The 21,038-nt window shown below is 43.2% G+C and overlaps 1 protein-coding gene across 4 annotated transcripts in view; it reads right to left on the reverse strand.

Annotated features, from left to right (window-relative positions):
* The window catches only part of PDSS2 (decaprenyl diphosphate synthase subunit 2), a 306,042-nt gene that overhangs the window by 23,092 nt on the left and 261,912 nt on the right, over nucleotides 1-21,038 (reverse strand). For all 4 annotated transcript variants that reach the window (XM_053590489.1, XM_053590490.1, XM_053590488.1 and 1 more), the window contains one exon: nucleotides 17,619-17,651. In XM_053590489.1, coding sequence (XP_053446464.1) covers nucleotides 17,619-17,651 — 33 coding nt within the window. The remainder of the gene's footprint in view (nucleotides 1-17,618; nucleotides 17,652-21,038) is intronic.

Genomic DNA, 21,038 nt, shown 5'->3' on the forward strand with positions numbered 1-21,038 from the left:
CTTGAGATGTTCAACTCCAGTAGGACAACTATTAATTAATTCACTTTTGCTGTGTTTCATAATAATATGAAAAATAGTTGTAGAGGGACAACGAGAAAACCATAGTAGGGAAACTGGGACTTGACCCACATGTGTGACCTTGGGCAGAGCAACTTCTCTAAGCCCTGGTTTCCTCATTTGTAAAATCAGAAAGATAATATTTATACCACATAGAATTATTATTATTATTATTTTTTTTTGAGATAGAGTCTCACTATGTCACCCTCGGTACAATGCCATGGTGTCACAGCTCACAGCAACTTCACTCCTGGGCTTAAGTGATTCTCTTGCCTCAGCCTCCCAAGTAGCTGGGACTACAGGTGCCCACCACAATGCCCGGCTATTTTGTTATTGTTGTCATTACTGTTTAGCAGGCCTGGGTTGGGTTCACTGAGCTGCGGGTGCTGAGCCCACATAAAATTATTGTGAAGAACAAATAAGATAATGTTATGTGAAATTACTTTTCTTAGACATCTCTAATAAAATACTATACAAATGCAAATTTGAAGAGGAAGGGTCTAGAGTTAAGAAAAGGGAGGAAAAAAAAGTGAAGAGGAAGAAGAAGGGAATACAGGGATCATTGCAAAACTTACAGGAAACCTGTATTTAAAGCATGCGGCTTTAGTTATAAATTTCATAGACTATTTTACATAGACTGATGAAGGTATCTGAAATATTTAAAATCTGATGATTAGTGAACTGGAAATATGCATATTTTTGAAAAATGGATTCCCAAATCATCTTTACCATTTTATTTATTTATTTTTTGAGCAAGAGTCTCATTCTGTCACCCTAGGTGGAGTGCTGTGGTGTGTCATAGTTTACAACAACCTCAAACTCTTGGGCTCAAGAGATCCTCCTGCCTCATCCTCCCGATTAGCTGGGACTACAGGGGCCCGTCATGATGCCTGTCTAGTTTTTCTATTTTTAGCTCTTGAACTCCTGAGCTCCAATGATCCACCCACCTTGGCTTCCCAGAGGGCTAGGATTACAGGAGTGTGCCACCAGACCCTGCCATCTCAATCTGTTTCTCTTAGGTACACGCCCATGCCCCGTATTATAAAGGCATATTTGGTATGATTTTTCTTGCTCTCTTCTCCACTTATAGCTATTGGGCTCAGTCAACATGGTGTGTATAACTTTAGGACTTACTGCAAAGCTTAGCCTCTCTGCTAAATATGTTCATGGGTTCATACTGTGGTGTGCCATCCACAAAGAGCTACGTAAGCCAACAACTTACTTCGTACAAATTATCATCTCTGAATACATATTCTTTTTACAGTGTATGCATAAATACCCCTAAACTATATGTTTATACAGGGTAAAAAAATTTATATGTAGTTTATAAAACTTTACTAGCATGCTTAAAATTGACCTGAATTGTTGATGTTATGGCAGAGAAGAACTGAGGCAAAATAGTTCTTGTTCCTTCAAGGAGCAACGGTCACTTTGTAGCTCAGGGTATGAGCAGATGTGCCCATTTCAAAAGGTAATTAAATGACACAAAATGTACAATTTAATTCTCAATTTATGAACTTTCATCACATCTGATAGGTTTGGCATTTGAGGTTAGTAATATGGAATTATATGAAATTTAGGGTTAATCCTACAGCAATCATTGCTTCTTTGGTTATCATGTCTTCCAAAGGAAAATCTGATGTTACATATAAATAATCATAGATTTACCCATATTCTGATTCAAAGTTAATGTTGAATTTTAGTATCATATCCCAAAAGGGACCTTAATTCTACCCATTGAAATTCAAAAAGGAAAACTGGGACTGTGAGGCTTTTTAGCAAACTCTGTAGTAGAAATTCAACGAGCAAAACGTGTCATAGGGTACAGACTGCAGCAGTAAGCCACTCTTGCCTGTAGGTTTTTCAGGAATGAGTCAATAAACAGTAAACTTGGTAATCTCATGACAAATACTATGCTAGCTCTTTCTTTCTTTTTTTTTTTATATGCAGTTTTTGGCCAAGGCTGGGATTGAACCTGCCACCTCTGGCATATGGGGCCAGCGCCCTACTCCTTTGAGCCACAGGCACCGCTGTACTATGCTAGTTATTTAATCAAAAAGAACACTGTGGGACAAGAGCATTCACATCATGTAGGAAGCAAATAATCCTGGTGGTTATTTAAGGACTATATAAACTATGTAAGAGTGACTTTGGGGTTTCTATTATTAATAGTTTACTTGAGTCCATCTTATATTCTTTTTTTTTTTGTAGAGACAGAGTCTCACAGTACCGCCCTCAGGTAGAGTGCCGTGGCGTCACACGGCTCACAGCAACCTCTAACTCTCGGGCTTACGCGATTCTCTTGCCTCAGCCTCCCAAGTAGCTGGGACTACAGGCGCCCACCACAACGCCCGGCTATTTTTTTGTTGTTGTTGCAGTTTGGCCGGGGCAGGGTTTGAACCGCCACCCTTGGCATATGGGGCCGGCGCCCTACTCACTGAGCCACAGGCGCCGCCCCGAGTCCATCTTAGATTCTTATACCTTCCTCATGTCCAGATTTTCATCTGCTTTAGGTTTGGATGCTGATACCTGGGGGCCATTTGACCCAAACTACTACCACCACCGTCCACATGACCCTAGAGTCCTAGTATTCTAACACACATCCTGATGTAAGCTGAGCTTAAAATACATTTATAGTTTCACCAGAAAGCATCTCAAACAATAGAAGAACTCTACCTACAGAGGATAATAACAATGAAGTAAATGTAGATGCCAGTTATGTCTTCTAGCTAGGTTGCGTGAATCTGGAGCTAAATGTATGGGGTAAAGAAGTTACTCCTGGGTAGTGCTTCTGGCTCAAAGGAGTAGGGCACCAGTCCCATATGCCAGAGGTGGCGGGTTCAAGCCCAGCCCTGGCCAAAAAATGCAAAAAAATAAATGTGATGAAAAGCATCTGAAGGTAAAAAAAAAAAAAAAAAAAAGAAGTTACTTCCCTGGGCGGTGCCTGTGGCTCAGTGGGTAGGGCACTGGCCCCACATACTGAGGGTGGCAGGTTCGAACCCAGCCCTGGCCAAACTGCAACAAAAAATGGCTGGGTGTTGGGGTGGGTGCCTGTAGTCCCAGCTACTCAGGAGGCTGAGCCAAGAGAATTGCCTAAGCTCAGGAGTTGGAGGTTGCTGTGAGCTGTGTGACGCCACAGCACTCTACTGAGGGCGATAAAACGAGACACTGTCTCTACAAAAAAAAAAAAAAAAAAAAAGGATGGTGCTACCCTGTTTCCTCGAAAATAAGACATCCTTCAAAAATAAGACCTACTTACGGGAAAGATAAGACGTCCCCTGAAAATAAGACCTAGCACATCTTTGGGAGCACACCTTAAAATAAGACACTGTCTTATTTTCGAGGAAACAGGGTAATAAGGAATTGTTTTTTTTTTTTTTGGCCGGGGCTGGGTTTGAACCCGCCACCTCCAGCATACGGGGCCAGCACCCTACCCCTTTGAGCCACAGGGGCATTGTTTAAAAAGGGTATGCTCTATAAAACTTTTTTTAAAAAGTGAAGAATGCTTACCAGCTTAAAAAAGTCATAATAGGGCGGTGCCCATTGCTCTGTGGGTAGGGTGCTGGCTGCATACCCCTGGGCCAGCTAAAACAACAACAACAACAACAAAAATAGCTGGGCATTGTGGCAGGCACCTGTAGTCCCAGCTACTTGAGAGGCTGAGGCAAGAGAACCGCTTAAGCCCAAGAGTTTGAGGTTGCTGTGAGCTGCGATGCCATAGCACTCTACCCAGGGCGATAGTTTGAGACTCTGTCTCAAAAAAAAAAAAAAAGTCACAATAATTATTATAGTAGGGCAGTTATTTAGACAGTCACATTTCTTAGACCAGAACTACGTTAGATTACAGTGTATACACACCACCTTTGGGATGCTTGCAAGACCAGAGCTTGCATACAACTTCTACAGAGTGTTTACGGTGCCGTAAGAAGCAGACCTGGGTCAGCAGACCTGGGTAGAATCTTGACTCTGTGACGTAATAGCTATGTGAGCATTGTTAGGCTATCCCTTCTCTTCTGTGAGGAGATTAAAGAAAGAATCCGTTAGAACCATTTGATACATGTGCTTAGTGTGTGTTTTGACCATAGTGTGCACTGAGACACACACACAAGCCGTACAGACTTTTTCTAAGAGTTGCAAACAATTCTAATCAGGAACGAATCAAAGATAAAGACTAGCATGATTTCCTGAGATCTAGGACAGGGAGCTCTTCCACAGGGGGCACCATTGCGCTATGGACTGGTTACTCTTTAGAAGTACAGCTTTGGCTTTATTATGATCTAGTGAATAATTAAGATCTTTCATCAAGCCAGAAAGTCAAGGACTGGAGGGGCAGGGACAGGATCCATTCACCCACAATCCTTAGCAACCACACGCATCACTGAGCTGTACTGCAGGGTCTTGTGATCTCCACTGTTACCTCAGCAATTTTGTTTGAAAATTGAGGGGGCATAGCCACCTTCTTATTTCAGGAAAGGTGGTTAAGTACATTACCAAGGATCAATACTCTGTCTGATGTGGTAAGTAGGGAGGCTGAGTAGTGCTTGCAGACGCTGTGTAGGAAACATGGGGATGGCTTCAGAGGCTCCAACTAAAATTACAGCTTTCTGATGGATCAAACAGTTTGAAATAACACAAGTCCTTAATTCTGCTCAAATGAGACTATAGAATTAGGGTATGAGTTTGGAAATATAAATCTAGGTAATGGCAAAGACTTCTAACGTACTGACACTACATTCAGTATCCACCTAGAGGCGCCTCTTTTCTTCTCTCAAAAAAAAAAAAACAAAACAAAAAACAAAAACCCCTAATTTTGGAAAACCCATGCCTCTCCACTGTACTTTATAACAAGGAAAGAGACAATACTCCCTTCAGATGTACTTTCAAACTGTTTTAATGGATTAAATACGCTCTTCTATGGGGACAGAAGGCTCCAGTCTCTACATAAAGATGTACAGGCTCTTCCTGTGCACAGGTGGCTCCTGACACCACAAACTGGGAGCAATAATTGAATCCAGCTATCCCACAGCGCACAGCACTTGCCCACAGAACCAGCCTGAAGGGCATGTTTAGTTAGCTTTCCAGACTAAGATTCAAAAGATTACCTCAATTGCCTCTTTGTTTCAACCCAGGGGGTGCAAGTTATCGAGGAAGTAGCCATTAAAAATGTACTTGGAGGGGAATAAGAGGAACAAAGGTAGAGTTAAATTGCCTTATGAATTGGAAAAACACAGTACAGGCACAAAGGTGAGATATCTTGGGTCAATCATTCATTCAACGGTCAACATGTATTTATTTATTGGTTACTTACTGTATGCCAGGCTCTGTGGTAGGCCCTCAGGGGGTAATGGTGCACAAACCCAGACACCCTTCCAGGCTTACAACCAAGAACTGGTTTTCATTAACAATTTAAGTCTGCCTTAGCTCCCTGATAAGTGTAAGATACTATGTATGTAGGTAATTTTTTAGGGGCCGATAATTCAAAAGCATAAGTTTAAGAATGGAAGAGATTGCTCTACTAAATATTATTGTTATAAGAGAAATAATTTAATAACTTTATATGTACCATAAAAAATCAAAGATCAACAAGCTAGTAACATAAATTTGAAGGAAAAAAAGATTTGTAACTGCCTATATTAAAATAATAACAACAGTATTTAGGCTAACAACTGAGAAGGCAGCATATTTTATGATGTCATGAAGAGGCTTATCACAGAAATCATTTAATAATTTTATTCATGATCCACAAGGGAATAGAGATTATGATTATTAAATTTGTTGATGCCACTGAGGTGTGTGGGATTGCTAACACCTCAGAGAACAAGAATCTAATTTTAAAATAACATTAAGAAATTAGAGGAATAGATCATCAAAGCAAGATGATAGTCACTGGGGACAAATGCAAAATAATATATTCAGAAACTTAAGAAGGAAAAAAATTAGCTTGATGACGGGGAATGAATGAAGGTCTAGAAGGCAAATGTTTTGAAAAGGACTTGAGGGCTCAATGATGAGGCACAATTCTGATTTAAGATACTAATTGCTATATGTGTGATTAGAATTTTTTTTAATCTCTCTTTTCATTCATATTGGTTTCTAGAATTTCTTTTTCTTTTTTTTTGGAGACAGAGTCTCACTTTTTCACCGTTGGTAGAGTGCCACTGCATCACAGCTCACAGCAAACTCAAACTCTTTTACAATTCTTTCACCTCAGCCTCCTGAGTAGCTGGGACTGCAGGCACCCACCACAATACCCGGCTATTTTTAGAGATAGAGTAGAGTCTCATTCTGGCTCAGGCTGGTCTTGAAGTCCTGAGCTTAGGCAATCCACACACCTTGGCCTCCCAAGTAGCTAGGTTTACAGATGTGAGCCACTGTGTAATTTATTTTTGATAAAAATTTTCACATCCAGGGTGGCGCCTGTGGCTCGGTGGGTAGGGCACCGGCCCCATATACCGAGGATGGTGGGTTCAAACCCGGCCCTGGCCAAACTGCAACAAAAAATAGCTGAGTGTCGTGGCAGGTACCTACAGTCCCTGTTACTCAGGAGGCTGAGGCAAGAGAATCACTTAAGCCCAAGAGCTGGAGGTTGCTGTGAGCTGTGACACTATGGCACTCTACCGAGGGTGACAAAGTGAGATTGTTGCTAAAAAAAAGAAAATAAATAAAAATTTTCACATTGGGCAGTGCCTGTGGCTCAGTGGGTAGGGTACCGGCCCCATATACCAAGGATGGAGGGTTCGGGTTCGAACCCGGCCCTGGCCAAACTGCAACAACAACAAAAAAATAGCCAGGCGTTGTGGCAGGTGCCTGTAGTCCCAGCTACTCGGGAGGCTGAGGCAAGAGAATCACTTAAGCCCAAGAGCTTGAGGTTTCTGTGAGCTGTGACATCATAGCACTCTACTGAGGGTGGTAATAGTGAGACTCTGTCTCAAAAAAAAAAAAATTTCACATGGTACAAAAGCCTCTAAGTTTTACTATAGACAGGAACTGATAAATGACTATTATTTTATTGTTTTTTTGTTTTTTTTTTTGTAGAGACAGAGTCTCACTGTACCGCCCTCAGGTAGAGTGCTATGGCATCACAGCTCACAGCAACCTCTAACTCTTGGGCTTACGCGATTCTCTTGCCTCAGCCTCCCGAGCAGCTGGGACTACAGGTGCCCGCCACATATTATTTTATTGTTAATAATTGCATTTTGAAGATTTGAAATCAAAGTAGAAGTTGCAAAAATCGACAAATAAATATTTTGAAAAATGGATCCTTCCATTATTGCTGCAAGGTAATTGCCTGAAGTGTGATTGCCAAACCAAAAATAACAAGTTTTATTTGATTTTTAAGAAAATGAGGAGTAGGGTGGCACCTGTGGCTCAGTGAGTAGGGCGCCAGCCCCATATGCCAAAGGTGGCGGGTTCAAACCCAGCCCTGGCCAAACTGCAACAAAAACAAAAAAAAAATAGCCGGGCGTTGTGGCGGGCGCCTGTAGTCCCAGCTGCTCGGGAGGCTGAGGCAAGAGAATCGCGTAAGCCCAGGAGTTGGAGGTTGCTGTGAGCCGTGTGAGGCCACGGCACTCTACCCGAGGGCGGTACAGTGAGACTCTGTCTCTACAAAAATAAAAAAAAAAAAAAAAAGAAAGAAAATGAGGAGTAGGGTGGCGCCTGTGGCTCAGTGGGCAGGATGCCGGCCCCATATACGGAGGGTGGAGGGTTCACATCCGGCCCCGGCCAAACTGCAACAACAACAAAAAAAATTGCTGGGTGTTGTGGCAGGTGGCTGTAGTCCCATCTGCTTGGGAGGCTGAGGCAAGGGAGTTGCCTAAGCCCAGGAGTTGGAGGTTGCTGTGAGCCGTGTGACGCCACCGCACTCTACCGAGGGTGAAACTCTGTCTCTACAAAAAAAAAAAAAGAAAAAGAAAATGAGGAGTAAAGGGGATTTAAAACTTTATTTTTTGAGACAGAGTCTTACTCTCTCACCCTGGATACAATGCCATTGTGCCTGTAATCCTAGTTCTCTGGGAGGCCAAGACTGGAGGATCACTTGAACTCAGGAGTCCAGACCAGCCTGAGCAAGAATGAGACCTGCTCTCTACAACTAGCTGCGCGCTGTGGCGGGTGCCTGTAGTCCCAGCTACTTGGAAGGCTGCGGCTACGATGATGCCATAGCTCTCTACCCAGACTGATAGAGTGAGACCGTCTCAAAACAAAAACAATCAATGACATTTGAAGGCAGTTTTAGCATTAACTTTCAGCACCTATCCCTGTGGTTAGACCACCAGGTCAATGCCCAAGGCCTGTGCAATGCACCAAGGTTCCACCTCAACCATTCCATGAAGTCTAGCACAAAAAACTCACAGTATACGAAAAGCAGATTTTCTAGCTATGCATTTCTGACTATTTTGCCATGGAAGCAAGCAATTCTTTTTTTTTTTTTTTTTGAGACAGAGTATCACTATGTTGCCCTCAGTGGGTGCCATGATGTCACAGCTCATAGCAACTTCAAACTCTTGGGGTTAAGCGATTCTCTTGCCTCAGCTTCCCTAGTAGCTGGGACTACAGGCGCCTGCCACAATGCCCGCTATTTTTTAGTTGCAGTTGTCATTGTTGTTTAGCTGGCCCAGGCCAGGTTCAAACTTGCCAGCTTTGGTGTATGTGGCCGGTGCCCTACCCAATGAGCTAAGGGCGGCACCAGAAGCAAGTAATTCTTTAGGAGCCTAGAATTAAATTCTGGTTATAACTCTTAAAACATGATTTTGGATCATTTATTTTTCAATTTTCACCAGCTTGGGTTATAATCTGAAAACATTCCAATTCAAGTAAGAGCCTACACACATAAAACAGAAATCTTTAAAAAGTACAATGTAAGGCTGGGCACAGTGGCTCACACCTCTAATCCCAGCACCCTGGGAGGCTAAGGGAGGTGGACTGCTTAATCACAGGAGTTTGAGACCAGGCTGAGCAAGAGTGAGACTCCATCTCTACTAAAAAAGAAAAAAACAAAACAAAACAAAACAAAAAAACGGCTGGGTGGCTCATGCCTATAATCCTAGCACTCTGAGGGTGCTGTGATGCCATGTCACTCTACCGAGGGCAATAAAGTGAGACTTTGTCTCAAAAAAAAAAAAAAAAGGGGGCAGGAATAGTTGCATACACCTATATTCCCAGCTACTTGGGAGGCTGAGGAAAGAGAATAGCTCAAGCCCAAGAGTTTGAGGTTGCTATGAGCTATGATGCCACAGCACTCTACTGAGGGTGACAGAGTAAGACTCTGTCTCAAAAAAAAAAAAAAAAAACAGTACAATATATTTTTTATTTAGCCAGGCATGGTGGCTCACACCTGTAATCCTAGCACTCTCGGAGACTGAGGCAGATATATTGCTTGAGCTCATGAGTTGAAGCCCAACCTAAGTAAGAGTGAGATCCTGTCTCTAAAAAAATGAAAAACTGAGGCTAGAGGATCGCTTGATCCCAAGAGTTTGAGGTTGCTGTGATCTATGACACCATAGTACTCTACCTAAGGCCACAGAGTGAGACTCTGTCTCAAAAAAAAAGTACAATATATTTTTTATTTAAAACATGCTTAAGGGTGGCGCCTGTGGCTCAGTGAGTAGGGTGCTGGCCCCATATGCCGAGGGTGGCAGGTTCAAACCCAGCCCCGGCCAAACTGCAACAAAAAAATAGCCGGGCGTTATGGTGGGCGCCTGTAGTCCCAGCTGCTTGGGAGGCTGAGGCAAGAGAATCGCGTAAGCCCAAGAGTTAGAGGTTGCTGTGAGCCGTGTGACGCCACGGCACTCTACCTGAGGGCGGTACAGTGACACTCTGTCTCTACAAAAAAAAAAAAAAAATGCTTAAATGTTATCACTTTAATGCCTTTGTTTGCATTTTTTTGGAGACAGTCTCACTGTGTCACCCTTGGTAGAGTACCATGGCATCACAGTTCACGGCAACCTCAAACTCTTGGGCTCAAGCGATTCTATTGCCTCAGCCTCCCAAGTACCTGGGATTACAGGCGCCCACCACAATGCCCAGCATTTTTTTTTGTTTTTTTTTAGAGATGAGGTGTCGCTCTGGCTCAGGCTGGTCTCGAACTCCTGAGCTCAGGCAACCCACATGCCTGGGCCTCCCAGAGTGCTAGGATTACAGGCGTGAGCCACCTCGCCTGGCCCGTTCACATTTTTGCATGTTTTCCAGTCTTATCAAGCATATTGAATTATATAGTGTTGCACCCCATCATGATGGTATTAATATTTGGATTTAGGGTTTTTTTTTATTTAAATTCTAATATAAACATTTTATCTAACTGTGTCACAAATCTTTTAGGGAAAAAGATAGGAGAGGGCAATGTCAATGGTCCTGCAGTCTCCATAATTACCACCCAAACAAAAATCCAAAACGTTAAGACATTTTCGTGAGACAAGAGGAGATGGGAGATTGAGTACACACAGGGAAGCTGTATGGAATATTTTATCAAAGGAGCCATTGTAAAGTCCCAAAGTAGGGGAAGCAGCATCTGCCTAAGAAAGGGGGATCAGGAAGAGAAAACGCAGCAACACCTGCTCTCTAAATGTGCAATGTGCAAAATTCTCAGAGCCAGTTAGCTGGGGTTACGGGAAGAAATGATCAGTAAAAACTGTCTACCAAAAATAAAGAAAAAGAAGGAAAAGAAAAGAAGGGAGGGAGAGAAAAGAAAAGAAGGGAGGGAGGGAGAGAAAGAGGGAGCCTGGCTGTCAGTAAGGAAAGAACAATACTTACAAAAATTTTTTTTCTATATTCAAGGTTCAAAGAAGTAGAATTTTGGATCCAATATGCAAATTTTTATATTTAATAAAAATTAAGAAATGGCTAAAGGGGCAAACCTTGGAAAGGAGCACCAGGACAAGAGAGGAAAGACTCTTTTTCCCTCTAAAAGGGAAGTAATGATATGTGATCATGCAAATGCAACGTCTGCGGACATTACTGTTTGCTGGTGGGGAGAGAATTTTAATGTGCACCCTATGCAAATGCATTTTGTAATAAAACACAATGTGCAGGGCTTTCTGGGGTTGCAGAGGGCAGGGGAGAGCAGCAGCTGCTGGAAGCTGACGCCTAAGAGGCGCAGGAGGACAGAACAGAGGATTACCCCGCTCTGGAGCCCTGAGCAAATTCTAGGAGAGAAGGCAAGTCAGAAACCCCATCCTTCTAAAAAAATATCCTTTAGACGTGACTGAGAGCTGAATGCTGAAAGAATTAATATCCGCAAGATCTTTCTTTACCCAGTGCTTAACCTTGAGCTAGCTGTTAATTCTCTGTGCTTATAGAGAATCTTACAAGAGGACACTAAACAAATAGCAACATCAAAAATACTCTCTTTTCTGTCAAAGGATATGAAATGCATGATAGCAAAAGGTTTTTTTTCTTTTTAGAGTCTCGCTCTATGCCCTGGTACCTTAGTTCACAGCAATCTAAAATTCTTGGGCTACAGAGAATCTCTTGCCTCAGCCTCCCAAGTAGTTGGTACTACAGGTACCTGCCACAACACCCCGCTAGTTTTTCTGTTTTTAGAAGAGACAGGGTTTCACTTTTGCTCAGGCTGGTTTTGAACTCCTGAGCTCAGGCATTCCACTGGCCTCGGCCTCCCAGAGTGGTGGGCTTACAGGCGTGAGCCACGGGGCCTGGTCTGAAATGCATGGTAAAGACCAGAGATGTAAATAAAGGAGGCTGGCTTTGTCAGTAAGGAAAGAATAACACACAGTGGCATGTACCCCGCCCCCCCCGCCCCCCACTCCTCAGAGGTGAAGGTGGGAAGATTACCCAGGAATTCAAGAGCATAGAACACTACGACTGCACCTGGGAATGGCCACTGCACTCCAGCCTGAGCAACATACTAAGACCTCCTCCTCTAAAAAAAAAAATAAAAGACTAGAGATAAATATAAAGGAAGCTATCATAAACCATGTAGAGTCTCTGTGTCAAAATTAACACAGTTGTCAGAGCCTATTTAAGGCACAGTCCTAGGCACTTGGTAAAGAATGAACAGAAGGCAGACTCCACAACACGCCACAGAGTCTATCGATCAAGGGATAGTTATTCATGTCTGTACATCTGAAACAATTATTAAAAAGAAGTTGGGGAAAAGTCTGTGTCTCTGTGATGGAGATATTTAAACAAGCCATTTTGAAAATGTTAAAAAATTAAAATTGTAGAAAGTCGAACCATAGGTGCCATGTTTTGCCTGAAGTGGTAAAAATACCATCTGTCTCAGTCTTTTAGCAGCATGCTTATTTCAAGTCGCAGTAGGCTAAACTACAGGCATACGCTCGGCTCCAGCTGGGGAAAATACACAGACGTTTGTAGATGTTTTTCTAAGCAAGAGTAGTCAACATACTCGTTTTCTTTTAGACATATATATTAGTTACCATAGCAAACCGAGTGTGGATGTGGTCGGAGAGGCTGCTCCACCAGTCCCAACACATACCCAAGAATTCCTACAATTCAATAGGTGGCACTCTTCCCTCTAGCACTAACCCAAATCAGCTGAGTCTAATCTCAGGGCCAGAAGCCTAAGGAAGGTTGAATAATCCAGGAGATAAATCGTCAGGGCTGCAGAACTATCATTATCATTAAGATGCCCACAGCAACAGGCAAAATAACACAAGTGTTAACATCAGGTTTTGGGATCACTTCTGGTGATTACATTCTATCTCATAAAACTTCTGCTGTTTTTTAACTATGTAAGGAAGATGTTTCTGTTTTCCATCTCAGAACCTACTAGGTAGTTTTGCCTTACACACTTTAACAGCTTCCAGCCTTGCCTACCCTCCAGGCGGGTGAGTTTCAGCAAGGGGCAGAATGACTCCACTGCTGAGGTAGGGAGAGACGTAACAAGTTAATAGTTGTCAAGTGCTTTGATATCTTAGGATGAAAGGCACTACAGCAGGATAAAGCATTTGTATCTAGGCTCTATTGCAATAGGAACTCAATTAAAAAATAATTCGATTTCGGGTGGCGCCTGTGGCTTAGTGAGTAGGGCGCCAGCCCCATATACCGAGGGTGGCAGGTTCAAACCCAGCCCCGGCTGAACTGCAACCAAAGAAAAATAGCTGGCGTTGTGGTGGGCGCCTGTAGTCCCAGCTGCTCGGGAGGCTGAGGCAGGAGAATCGTGGAAGCCCAAGAGCTAGAGTTTGCTGTGAGTCCTGTGACATCATGGCACTCTACCGAAGGCGGTAAAGTGAGACTCTGTCTCTACAAAAAAAGAAAAGACCAAAAAATAATTCAATTTATTTATTTATTTTTTTTGAGACAGAGCCTCAAGCTATTGCCCTGGGTAGAGTGCTGTGGCATCATAGCTCACAGCAACCTCAAACTCCTGGGCTCAAGTGATTCTCCTGCCTCCGCCTCCCAAGTAGCTGGGACTACAGGTGTCCGCCACAACGCCCGGCTATTTTTTGGTTCCAGTCATCATTGTTGTTTGGCGGGCCTGGACTGGATTCGAACCTGCCAGCTCAAGTGTATGTGGCTGGCGCCTTAGCCCCTTGAGCCACAGGCGCTGAGCCAATAATTCGATTTCTTGTCTGAGTGTTTGAGTACAGACCACTGTCTTGCTGAATATGACAGACATTCTGAATATCCAGCTGAGAAGGATTTTGAAATGATCACCTCTTCCATGCACTGACAACATTCGAGTGATGGCGTACAAAGCCACGGAGTGCATGGCCAAGATGATTTTCTATCATTTCCTGAAATCTGACTTTCAGACAAAATATGGCCTTTGAGTAAATACTTATCACTCGGAGATAAAGAAACCTTCAGCAACAAATGAATTTTACAATCGTCTCCTGCAATGGCCATTGAGATTTTTTTTTTTATTATTTTTTTTGTAGAGACAGAGTCTCACTTTATGGCCCTTAGTAGAGTGCCGTGGCATCACACAGCTCACAGCAACCTCCAACTCCTGGGCTTAAGCGATTCTCTTGCCTCAGCCTCCCGAGTAGCTGGGACTACAGGCGCCCGCCACAGCACCGCCACTGAGGTTTTTAACTATCATTTTATACACAACCCCCACCAAGGAAACCCAAAGGCACCAGGCATGATGACTGTGTTGGTTAACACGGGCATCATGAGCAGTGGAACGACACAAAAGAGACAGAGGAGATCTGAGGTCACGGTCCATATTGCCAAGGGCCCATAACACACGCAAGAGAGAACACCACCAGATGCACCACGCAGACGCTGCCCCGTGGCTTGGTAGAGAAGAATGTAATCTTTCTGCCCTGTGCTATTTGGGTTGAAGTCTGTGTAAGGATGACAGGTTTAAATTAATTACCTAAATCAAGTTATGCCTTTAAATATCAGCAGAGGCTGGGTGCGGTGGCTCACGCCTATAATCCTGGGGGAGGCGGAGGGGGGCAGATTGCCTAAACTCACAAGTTTGAGACCAGCCTGAGTCAGAGAGAGACCCCTTCTCTGAAAATAGTTGGGTGTTGTGGTGGGTACCTGTAACCCCAGCTACTCAGGAGGCTGAGGCAAGAGGATTGCTTTATCCCAAGAGCTGTGAGCTATGATGCCATGGTATTCTGCCAAGGGTGACAGAGTGAGACTCTTTATCAAAAAAAAAAAAAAAAAAAAAGAAGAAGAAGAAAAAAGCAGAGCAAAGGGGAAATGGCTGTTTAATTTTAGATAGGGAAGCCTGAGTCAAGGGAACTTGTGACAGCAAGGTCCAGGGCAGTCTTTTTTTTTTTTTTTTTTTTTTGAGACAGAGTCTCACTCTGTAGCCCTAGGTAGAGTGCCATGGTGTCATAGATCACAGCAATCTCAAACTCTTAGGTTTAAGAGATCCTCTTGCGTTAGCCTCCAGAGTAGCTGACTATAAGTGCTCACCACAACACCCAACTAGTTTTTCTATTTTTAGTAGAGTTGGGGTCTTATTCTTGCTCAGGCCAGTCTTGAACTTCTGAGCTCAGGTGATCCACCTGGCTCAGCCTCCCAGAGTGCAGGGATTACAGGTGTGAACCACCATGCCCAGCCTCCCAGGGCAGTCTTGTTCATGGTGGTTGTCTGGGTACACCACGACGGTGCTATGAACATATCAGATATCAGGCTCAGCGCCCGTAGCAGAGTGGTTACGGCACCAGCCACAACACTGAGGCTGGCAGGTTCGAACACAGCCTGGGCCAGCTAAACAACAACAACTACAACAACAACAAAAAAATAGCTGGGCATGTGGAAGGAGCCCGGAGTCCCAGGCACTTGGGAGGCTGAGGCAAGAGGATCACTTAAGCCCAAGAGCTTAAGGTTGCTGTGACCTGTGATGCCACAGCACTCTACGGAGAGTGACATAATAAGACTCTGTCTCAAAAAAAAAAAAAATCAGATATCAAATAAATACAAGATGGGTAGGTAAAGGAGTGAGTCTGGACCTCAACAGTAAGAAGGATAAGAATGTCTCCTTCCAAATTTGGAATGGGCTTCATAAAGTAGAATAGTACTAAACTGCTCATTTTGTCCTAAGGAAATGAAGCAAAGACCAAAGAGATTAAGTGACTGGTAACAGATTTCACAGTGAGTTGCAGGCAGAGCCATTGCTTGGTCTAAGTCTTGTCTTATCTGTGCACCATATTTCTTTCTTTTCAATTTTCCAGTGGAAATCTCTTCCATTGTGAACTGCAACATAAATAGTTTGATCATGTGCTATCGATTATTGCAAATGTACTGCTCTGGTATAGGATGTTGATAGTTGGGGGGAGGCTGTGCATCTGTGGGGTCAGAAGTACATGGGAACTCTATACTTTTCACTCAGTTTTTCTGTGAAAAACCACTTAAAATCCCAAACCACTTTAAAAAATAAAGTACTACAACAATAAAAAGACTGAAAACGCTGAGTTCAGCTTAAGATGTGCTGGGCTCGCAAGCCTGTGGGAGACCCAAGAGGTATATCCACATCCTGCGTGTAGGTGTGTGATGAGGCTTGAGTAGGTATCTATGATAAAATACAGTGACAGGTTTGGAAACCCTCACCTTATATGCACTCCTATATTACCTAGTTTTTCTTTAAGGAGGCAAAAGTTTGTGAGGCAGATAAAAGGAGTGACTGCATTTTAGGGAAAGGAAAGGGAGTGAAGGCATGGAGCCATGGGCGTGCACTGATGGGCAGTCGGGGAAGTACAAGGTTCCAGATCAGCCCTGGAGAGGTCTTTGTGGGTTTCTGTTGGCCCACTGCACGCAGGACCCTTCCAGGCCGTGTTTCTTCCACCCTCTCTTCAGCATACAGCTGTGATCACACCCTGGCTATTTCTGAAAGTTGCATAAATCAGATGGTTAGTGTGCTCCTCTAGCCAAGCAGCTGTATGCGTGCGACACACCTGCTAAATGTTTCATTTGTCCCTGAGGGGAAAACAGAATGTCACCCAGTGTGTTCATGGACTTGCACTGGCACACGGATTCTGAACTCCTGCAGTGGTTTTTAACCAGGGCTGTGGGGCAGAATGGAGACTTTTCAAACCACTCTGGCTTGTTTCTACCCTCCTCTCCCCATCAGTGGATTTTGATTTGGTGAAAGAAGAGAAGACAAGTGACACATAGGTACATGTGTTTTCACCTGTTCTCGCATGTAAGCTGAGAACTCTTGCCTTCAGGAGTCTCACTAGGTCACTCTCGGTAGAGCGCTGTGGCATCACAACTCACAACAACCTCAAACTCTTGGGCATAAGCGATTTTCTTGCCTCAGCCTCCCAAGTAGCTAAGACTGCAGGCACCTGCCACAACGCCTGGCTATTTTTTGTTGCAGTTGTCATTGTTGTTTAGCAGGCCCGGGCCAGGTTCGAACCTGCCAGCCTTGGTGCATGTGGCCAGTGCCCTACCCACCACTAAGCCAAGGGCGCCACACCTCAGGTATTTTTTTTTTTTTTTTTTTTTTGAGACAGTCTCAGGCTGTTGCCCTGTGTAGAGTGCCATGGCATCACAGCTCACAGCAACCTCCAGCTCTTGGGCTCAAGCGAGCCTCTTGCCTCAGTTTTTCTATTTTTAGTAGAAATGTGGGGTCTCGCTTTTGCTTGGGTTGGTCTTCAACTCATGAGCTCAAGCAACTCACCCGTCTCGGCCTCCCAGAGTGCTAGGATTACAGGCATGAGCCACAGTGCCCTGCCATCCCTCAGGTATTTTCTAATGGTGCCAAAAGTTGTCTTTCATCCACAGGCCCTAGGCATCTTTCCAATAATGGCTAGTTGTTTTATCTGTTTATTTTTCTTCACAGCACTTACCACCACCTGACATTATGTTATCTATTTATTTGTTTATATAGTTATCTATTTCCCCCACTAGATTATAAATGTCTTGAAAAAAAAAGATGGTATCTGATTCACTCTTACAAGCCCAATAAATAGGAAGGCATCTGGAATGAAATAGGCACTCAAAAATGAATATGCTTATTGTTTAATGAATCTTATTCTGCCTGCTAATGCATATTACTTAACAGGAAATATCCCTCAGCTCTAAATATGATGATTCCTTTTTGTCCTTTCAAATATAAATAAAAGTCAAACAACAAATTGAAATGTCTAAAACTGTGTAGTATGCAGAAAAAAACTGCCTACCTTAGCATAGTCCAATATTCCTTTTTCTTGAGCCTAAAAAAGAAGAGATAGGAAAATTAATTCATTAGTTCTTTTTTTTTTTTTTTTGGAGACAGACTCATTTAGTCACCATCGGTAGAGTGGCATGGCGTCACAGCTCACAGCAACCTCAAACTCTTGGGCTCAAGCAATCCTCTTGCCTTAGCCTCCAGAGAAGCTGGGGCTACAGACGCCCACCATAACATTAGCCTGGCTATTTCTTTAGACACTCTGCGCTCTTTGACCTCCTTCATGCCTTTGCTCAAGCTCTTCTCTTCCCATACAATTCCCTCATGACCCTGGGATCTATTTATCAGTCTTTGCACAACATGCCTCAGGCTCTACTTGCTCTGTAAGGCCTTCGGGCGTCTCCTCCTCTTTGGTTTTGTTTTGTGACAGACTCTCACTTTGTCACCCTGGGTAGAGTGCCCTGGTGTCTTAGCACACAGCAACCTCAAACTCTTGGGCACAAGCGATCCTCTTGCTTCAGCCTCCTGAGTAGCTAGGACTACAGGCACCAGCCACAACGCCCAGCTATTTTTAGAGACGGGGTCCCGTTCTGGCTCAGGCTGGTCTCAAACCTGTGAACTCATGCAATACACCGGCCGTGGCCTCCCAGAGTGCTGGGATTACAGGTGTGAGCCATTGCACCCAGCCCTCCAATTCATTAGTTCTTTAAAAGTTATTTATTGCTTCTATAATTTTTGTTCCTCAAAGAATAGAAAGAACTCAACTCTCTACCTCTCTGTCTGATATACACAATATATTGAATCATTTATACACACACATAGTTAACATATATAAATTTCAAGCACATAGAAACAAAAAGTTGCAAGAACAATTCAATGAGCACACATGTATTTGCTAGATCTGACAGGTGCTGACATCGTGACATCTCACCCCTACACGCTCCAGTACACATCTTGTACACATAGGACATCTCATACATCACTAGATGACCACTAACAATAATGCCACATCATCTAACATACAATCCATATTCAAATTTTCCCCTTTTCCCAAGGTGGGAAAATAGCTTCCCCTCCCAAACTAGAATTAACCAAGATTCACACACTGCATCTAGTTTTTATGTCTCTTTTTTTGCCTTTTAAATCTAGGCCAGCCCCTCCCCATTTTTCATTTAGTGAAAATAAAAGTCATTAACTCCTTTTCGTAAAAACCATTGACTTTTTGAGAAGACCAGGGCAGCTGTCTTATAAAATGTCTCTTTTAAATTCTGTCTTCTTATTTCTTCATTGTGTTATTTAACTTGTCTCTGTCTTGCTTGTAAACTAGAAGTTGGGTCTGGAAAAACTTGCTGAGATTTAGGTTAAATGTTTTTGGCAAGAATACTTTATGTAAGCTATAACCCAATTACAGCCTAAGAATATGGGGAAAAGGGATAGGGAATGGAGGAGAAGTGGGAGGATGGATAGAGGAAGGGTAATGGGTGGGACCACACCTATGGTGCATCTTAACAAGGGTACATGTGAAAGTTACTAAATGTAGAATGTAAATGTCTTAACACAATAACTAAGAAAATACTGTGAAAGCTATGTTAACCAGTTAGATGAAAATATTTCAAATTGTATATAAAACCAGCACATTGTACCACGATTGCATTAATGTACATAGCTATGATTTAATATAAAAAAAATAAGAAAAGAAAAGAATACTTTATGTAGAATATTATGTCCTTTAGCAATTCAGGAAGACCCAAATGTCAGCCCACTCTGTTTTTTTTTTTTGAGACAGAGCCTCAAGCTGTTGCCCTGGGTGGAGTGCCATGACATCACAGCTCACAGCAACCTCAAACTCCTGGGCTCAAGTGATTCTCCTGCCTCCGCCTCCCAAGTAGCTGGGACTACAGGCGCCCGCCACAACGCCCAGATGTTTTTTTGGTTGCTGCCATCATTTGTGTTTGGTGGGGCAGGGCTGGATTTGAACCCGCCAGCTCAGGTGTATGTGGTTGGCGCCTTAGCTGCTTGAGCCACAGGAGCCGAGCCTGTCCCACTCTTCATAATGCTATAAATTTGATCACTTGATCAATGTGGTGATTATCAGATCCCTTTACTGTAATCACGTTTCCTTCTGTACAATAAGTAAATAATTTTTTTATCTCCTTTGGTGTAATTTTTCTTTTCTTTTCTTTTGGAGACAGTCTCACTATGTCACCCTCACTAGAGTGCTGTAACATCACAGCTCACAGCAACCTTAAACTCGGGCTTAAGCGATTCTTTTGCCTCAGCCTCCCAAGTAGCTGGGACTGCAGGCATCTGCCACAACACCCAGCTATTTTTTTGTTGTAGTTGTCATTGTTGTTTAGCAGGCCTGGGCCGGGTTCAAACCCGCCAGCCTCTGTGTATGTCACTGGCGCCCTAACCACTGAGCTATGGGCGCCGAGCCTTGGTGTAATTTTTCTTATGTTGTGCTGTGTCTAAAGACTCCCTCTCACCCAACACTAGGGCCAAAGGTAGAGAAAAAAGGAGGAGATGTAGCGAGATATCTTTATGTCTTGTATGAGGTCAAATTTTCTTTTAAATATATTTTAGTTGTTATGAAAATGACCTAAACTTAAAACATATTCTGCAATGTGTTATAACGTGTATCAAATTTTAACATAACAGAGATAACTAACGCGTTAATATTTGCTAGCAGGCCAACCCATGTTTTGCAGACTTTCCCTTTTTTTTTTGTAGAGACAGAGTCTCACTTTATGGCTCTCGGTAGAGTGCCGTGGCGTCACACAGCTCACAGCAACCTCCGACTCCTGGGCTTAAGTGATTCTCTTGCCTCAGCCTCCCGAGTAGCTGGGACTACAGGCGCCCGCCACAACGCCCAGCTATTTTTTTGATTGCAGTTCAGCCTGGGCCGGGTTTGAACCCGCCACCCTCGGTATATGGGGCCAGTGCCTTACCGACTGAGCCACAGGCACCGCCCTGCAGACTTTTCAATAAAACTTCCCTGGCCACTTCTGTACAGAACAAGAGCTCTCCAACTTACAGACAGATTAGGTCTTCAAACTATTTTGTTCCTTGATCCAAAGTAATATTATACAAGTAATTAATGTAGGCAAATTATATGCATGAAGAAAAAGTAAATATTTGTAACATTGGTCCTCTTTTTGCTTCTTAACAATCCTTTAAAAAATTTATCCAAAGATGCCAGCATTTTTTTCTTATTTTCACAATAAGAAACTTATAACAAGATAGTGCTCACACAGAGCTGTTGACGCCATCACAAACCACTCTAAAATTGCTATTTGAACATCTTCAGTGAAACAAAAGGCCTCTGCAACCAATATACTATAAAAAAGAACAGAGTGCCTTCAGTCTGTTCTTCAAAGGTTTTTAAGGATCTTGGATTTTCGGTGAACAAAATAAAAATTTTTTTTTGAGACAG

The sequence above is a fragment of the Nycticebus coucang genome, chromosome 5 (genome assembly GCF_027406575.1).
Source record: "Nycticebus coucang isolate mNycCou1 chromosome 5, mNycCou1.pri, whole genome shotgun sequence".
NCBI classification, from domain to species: Eukaryota; Metazoa; Chordata; class Mammalia; order Primates; family Lorisidae; genus Nycticebus; species Nycticebus coucang.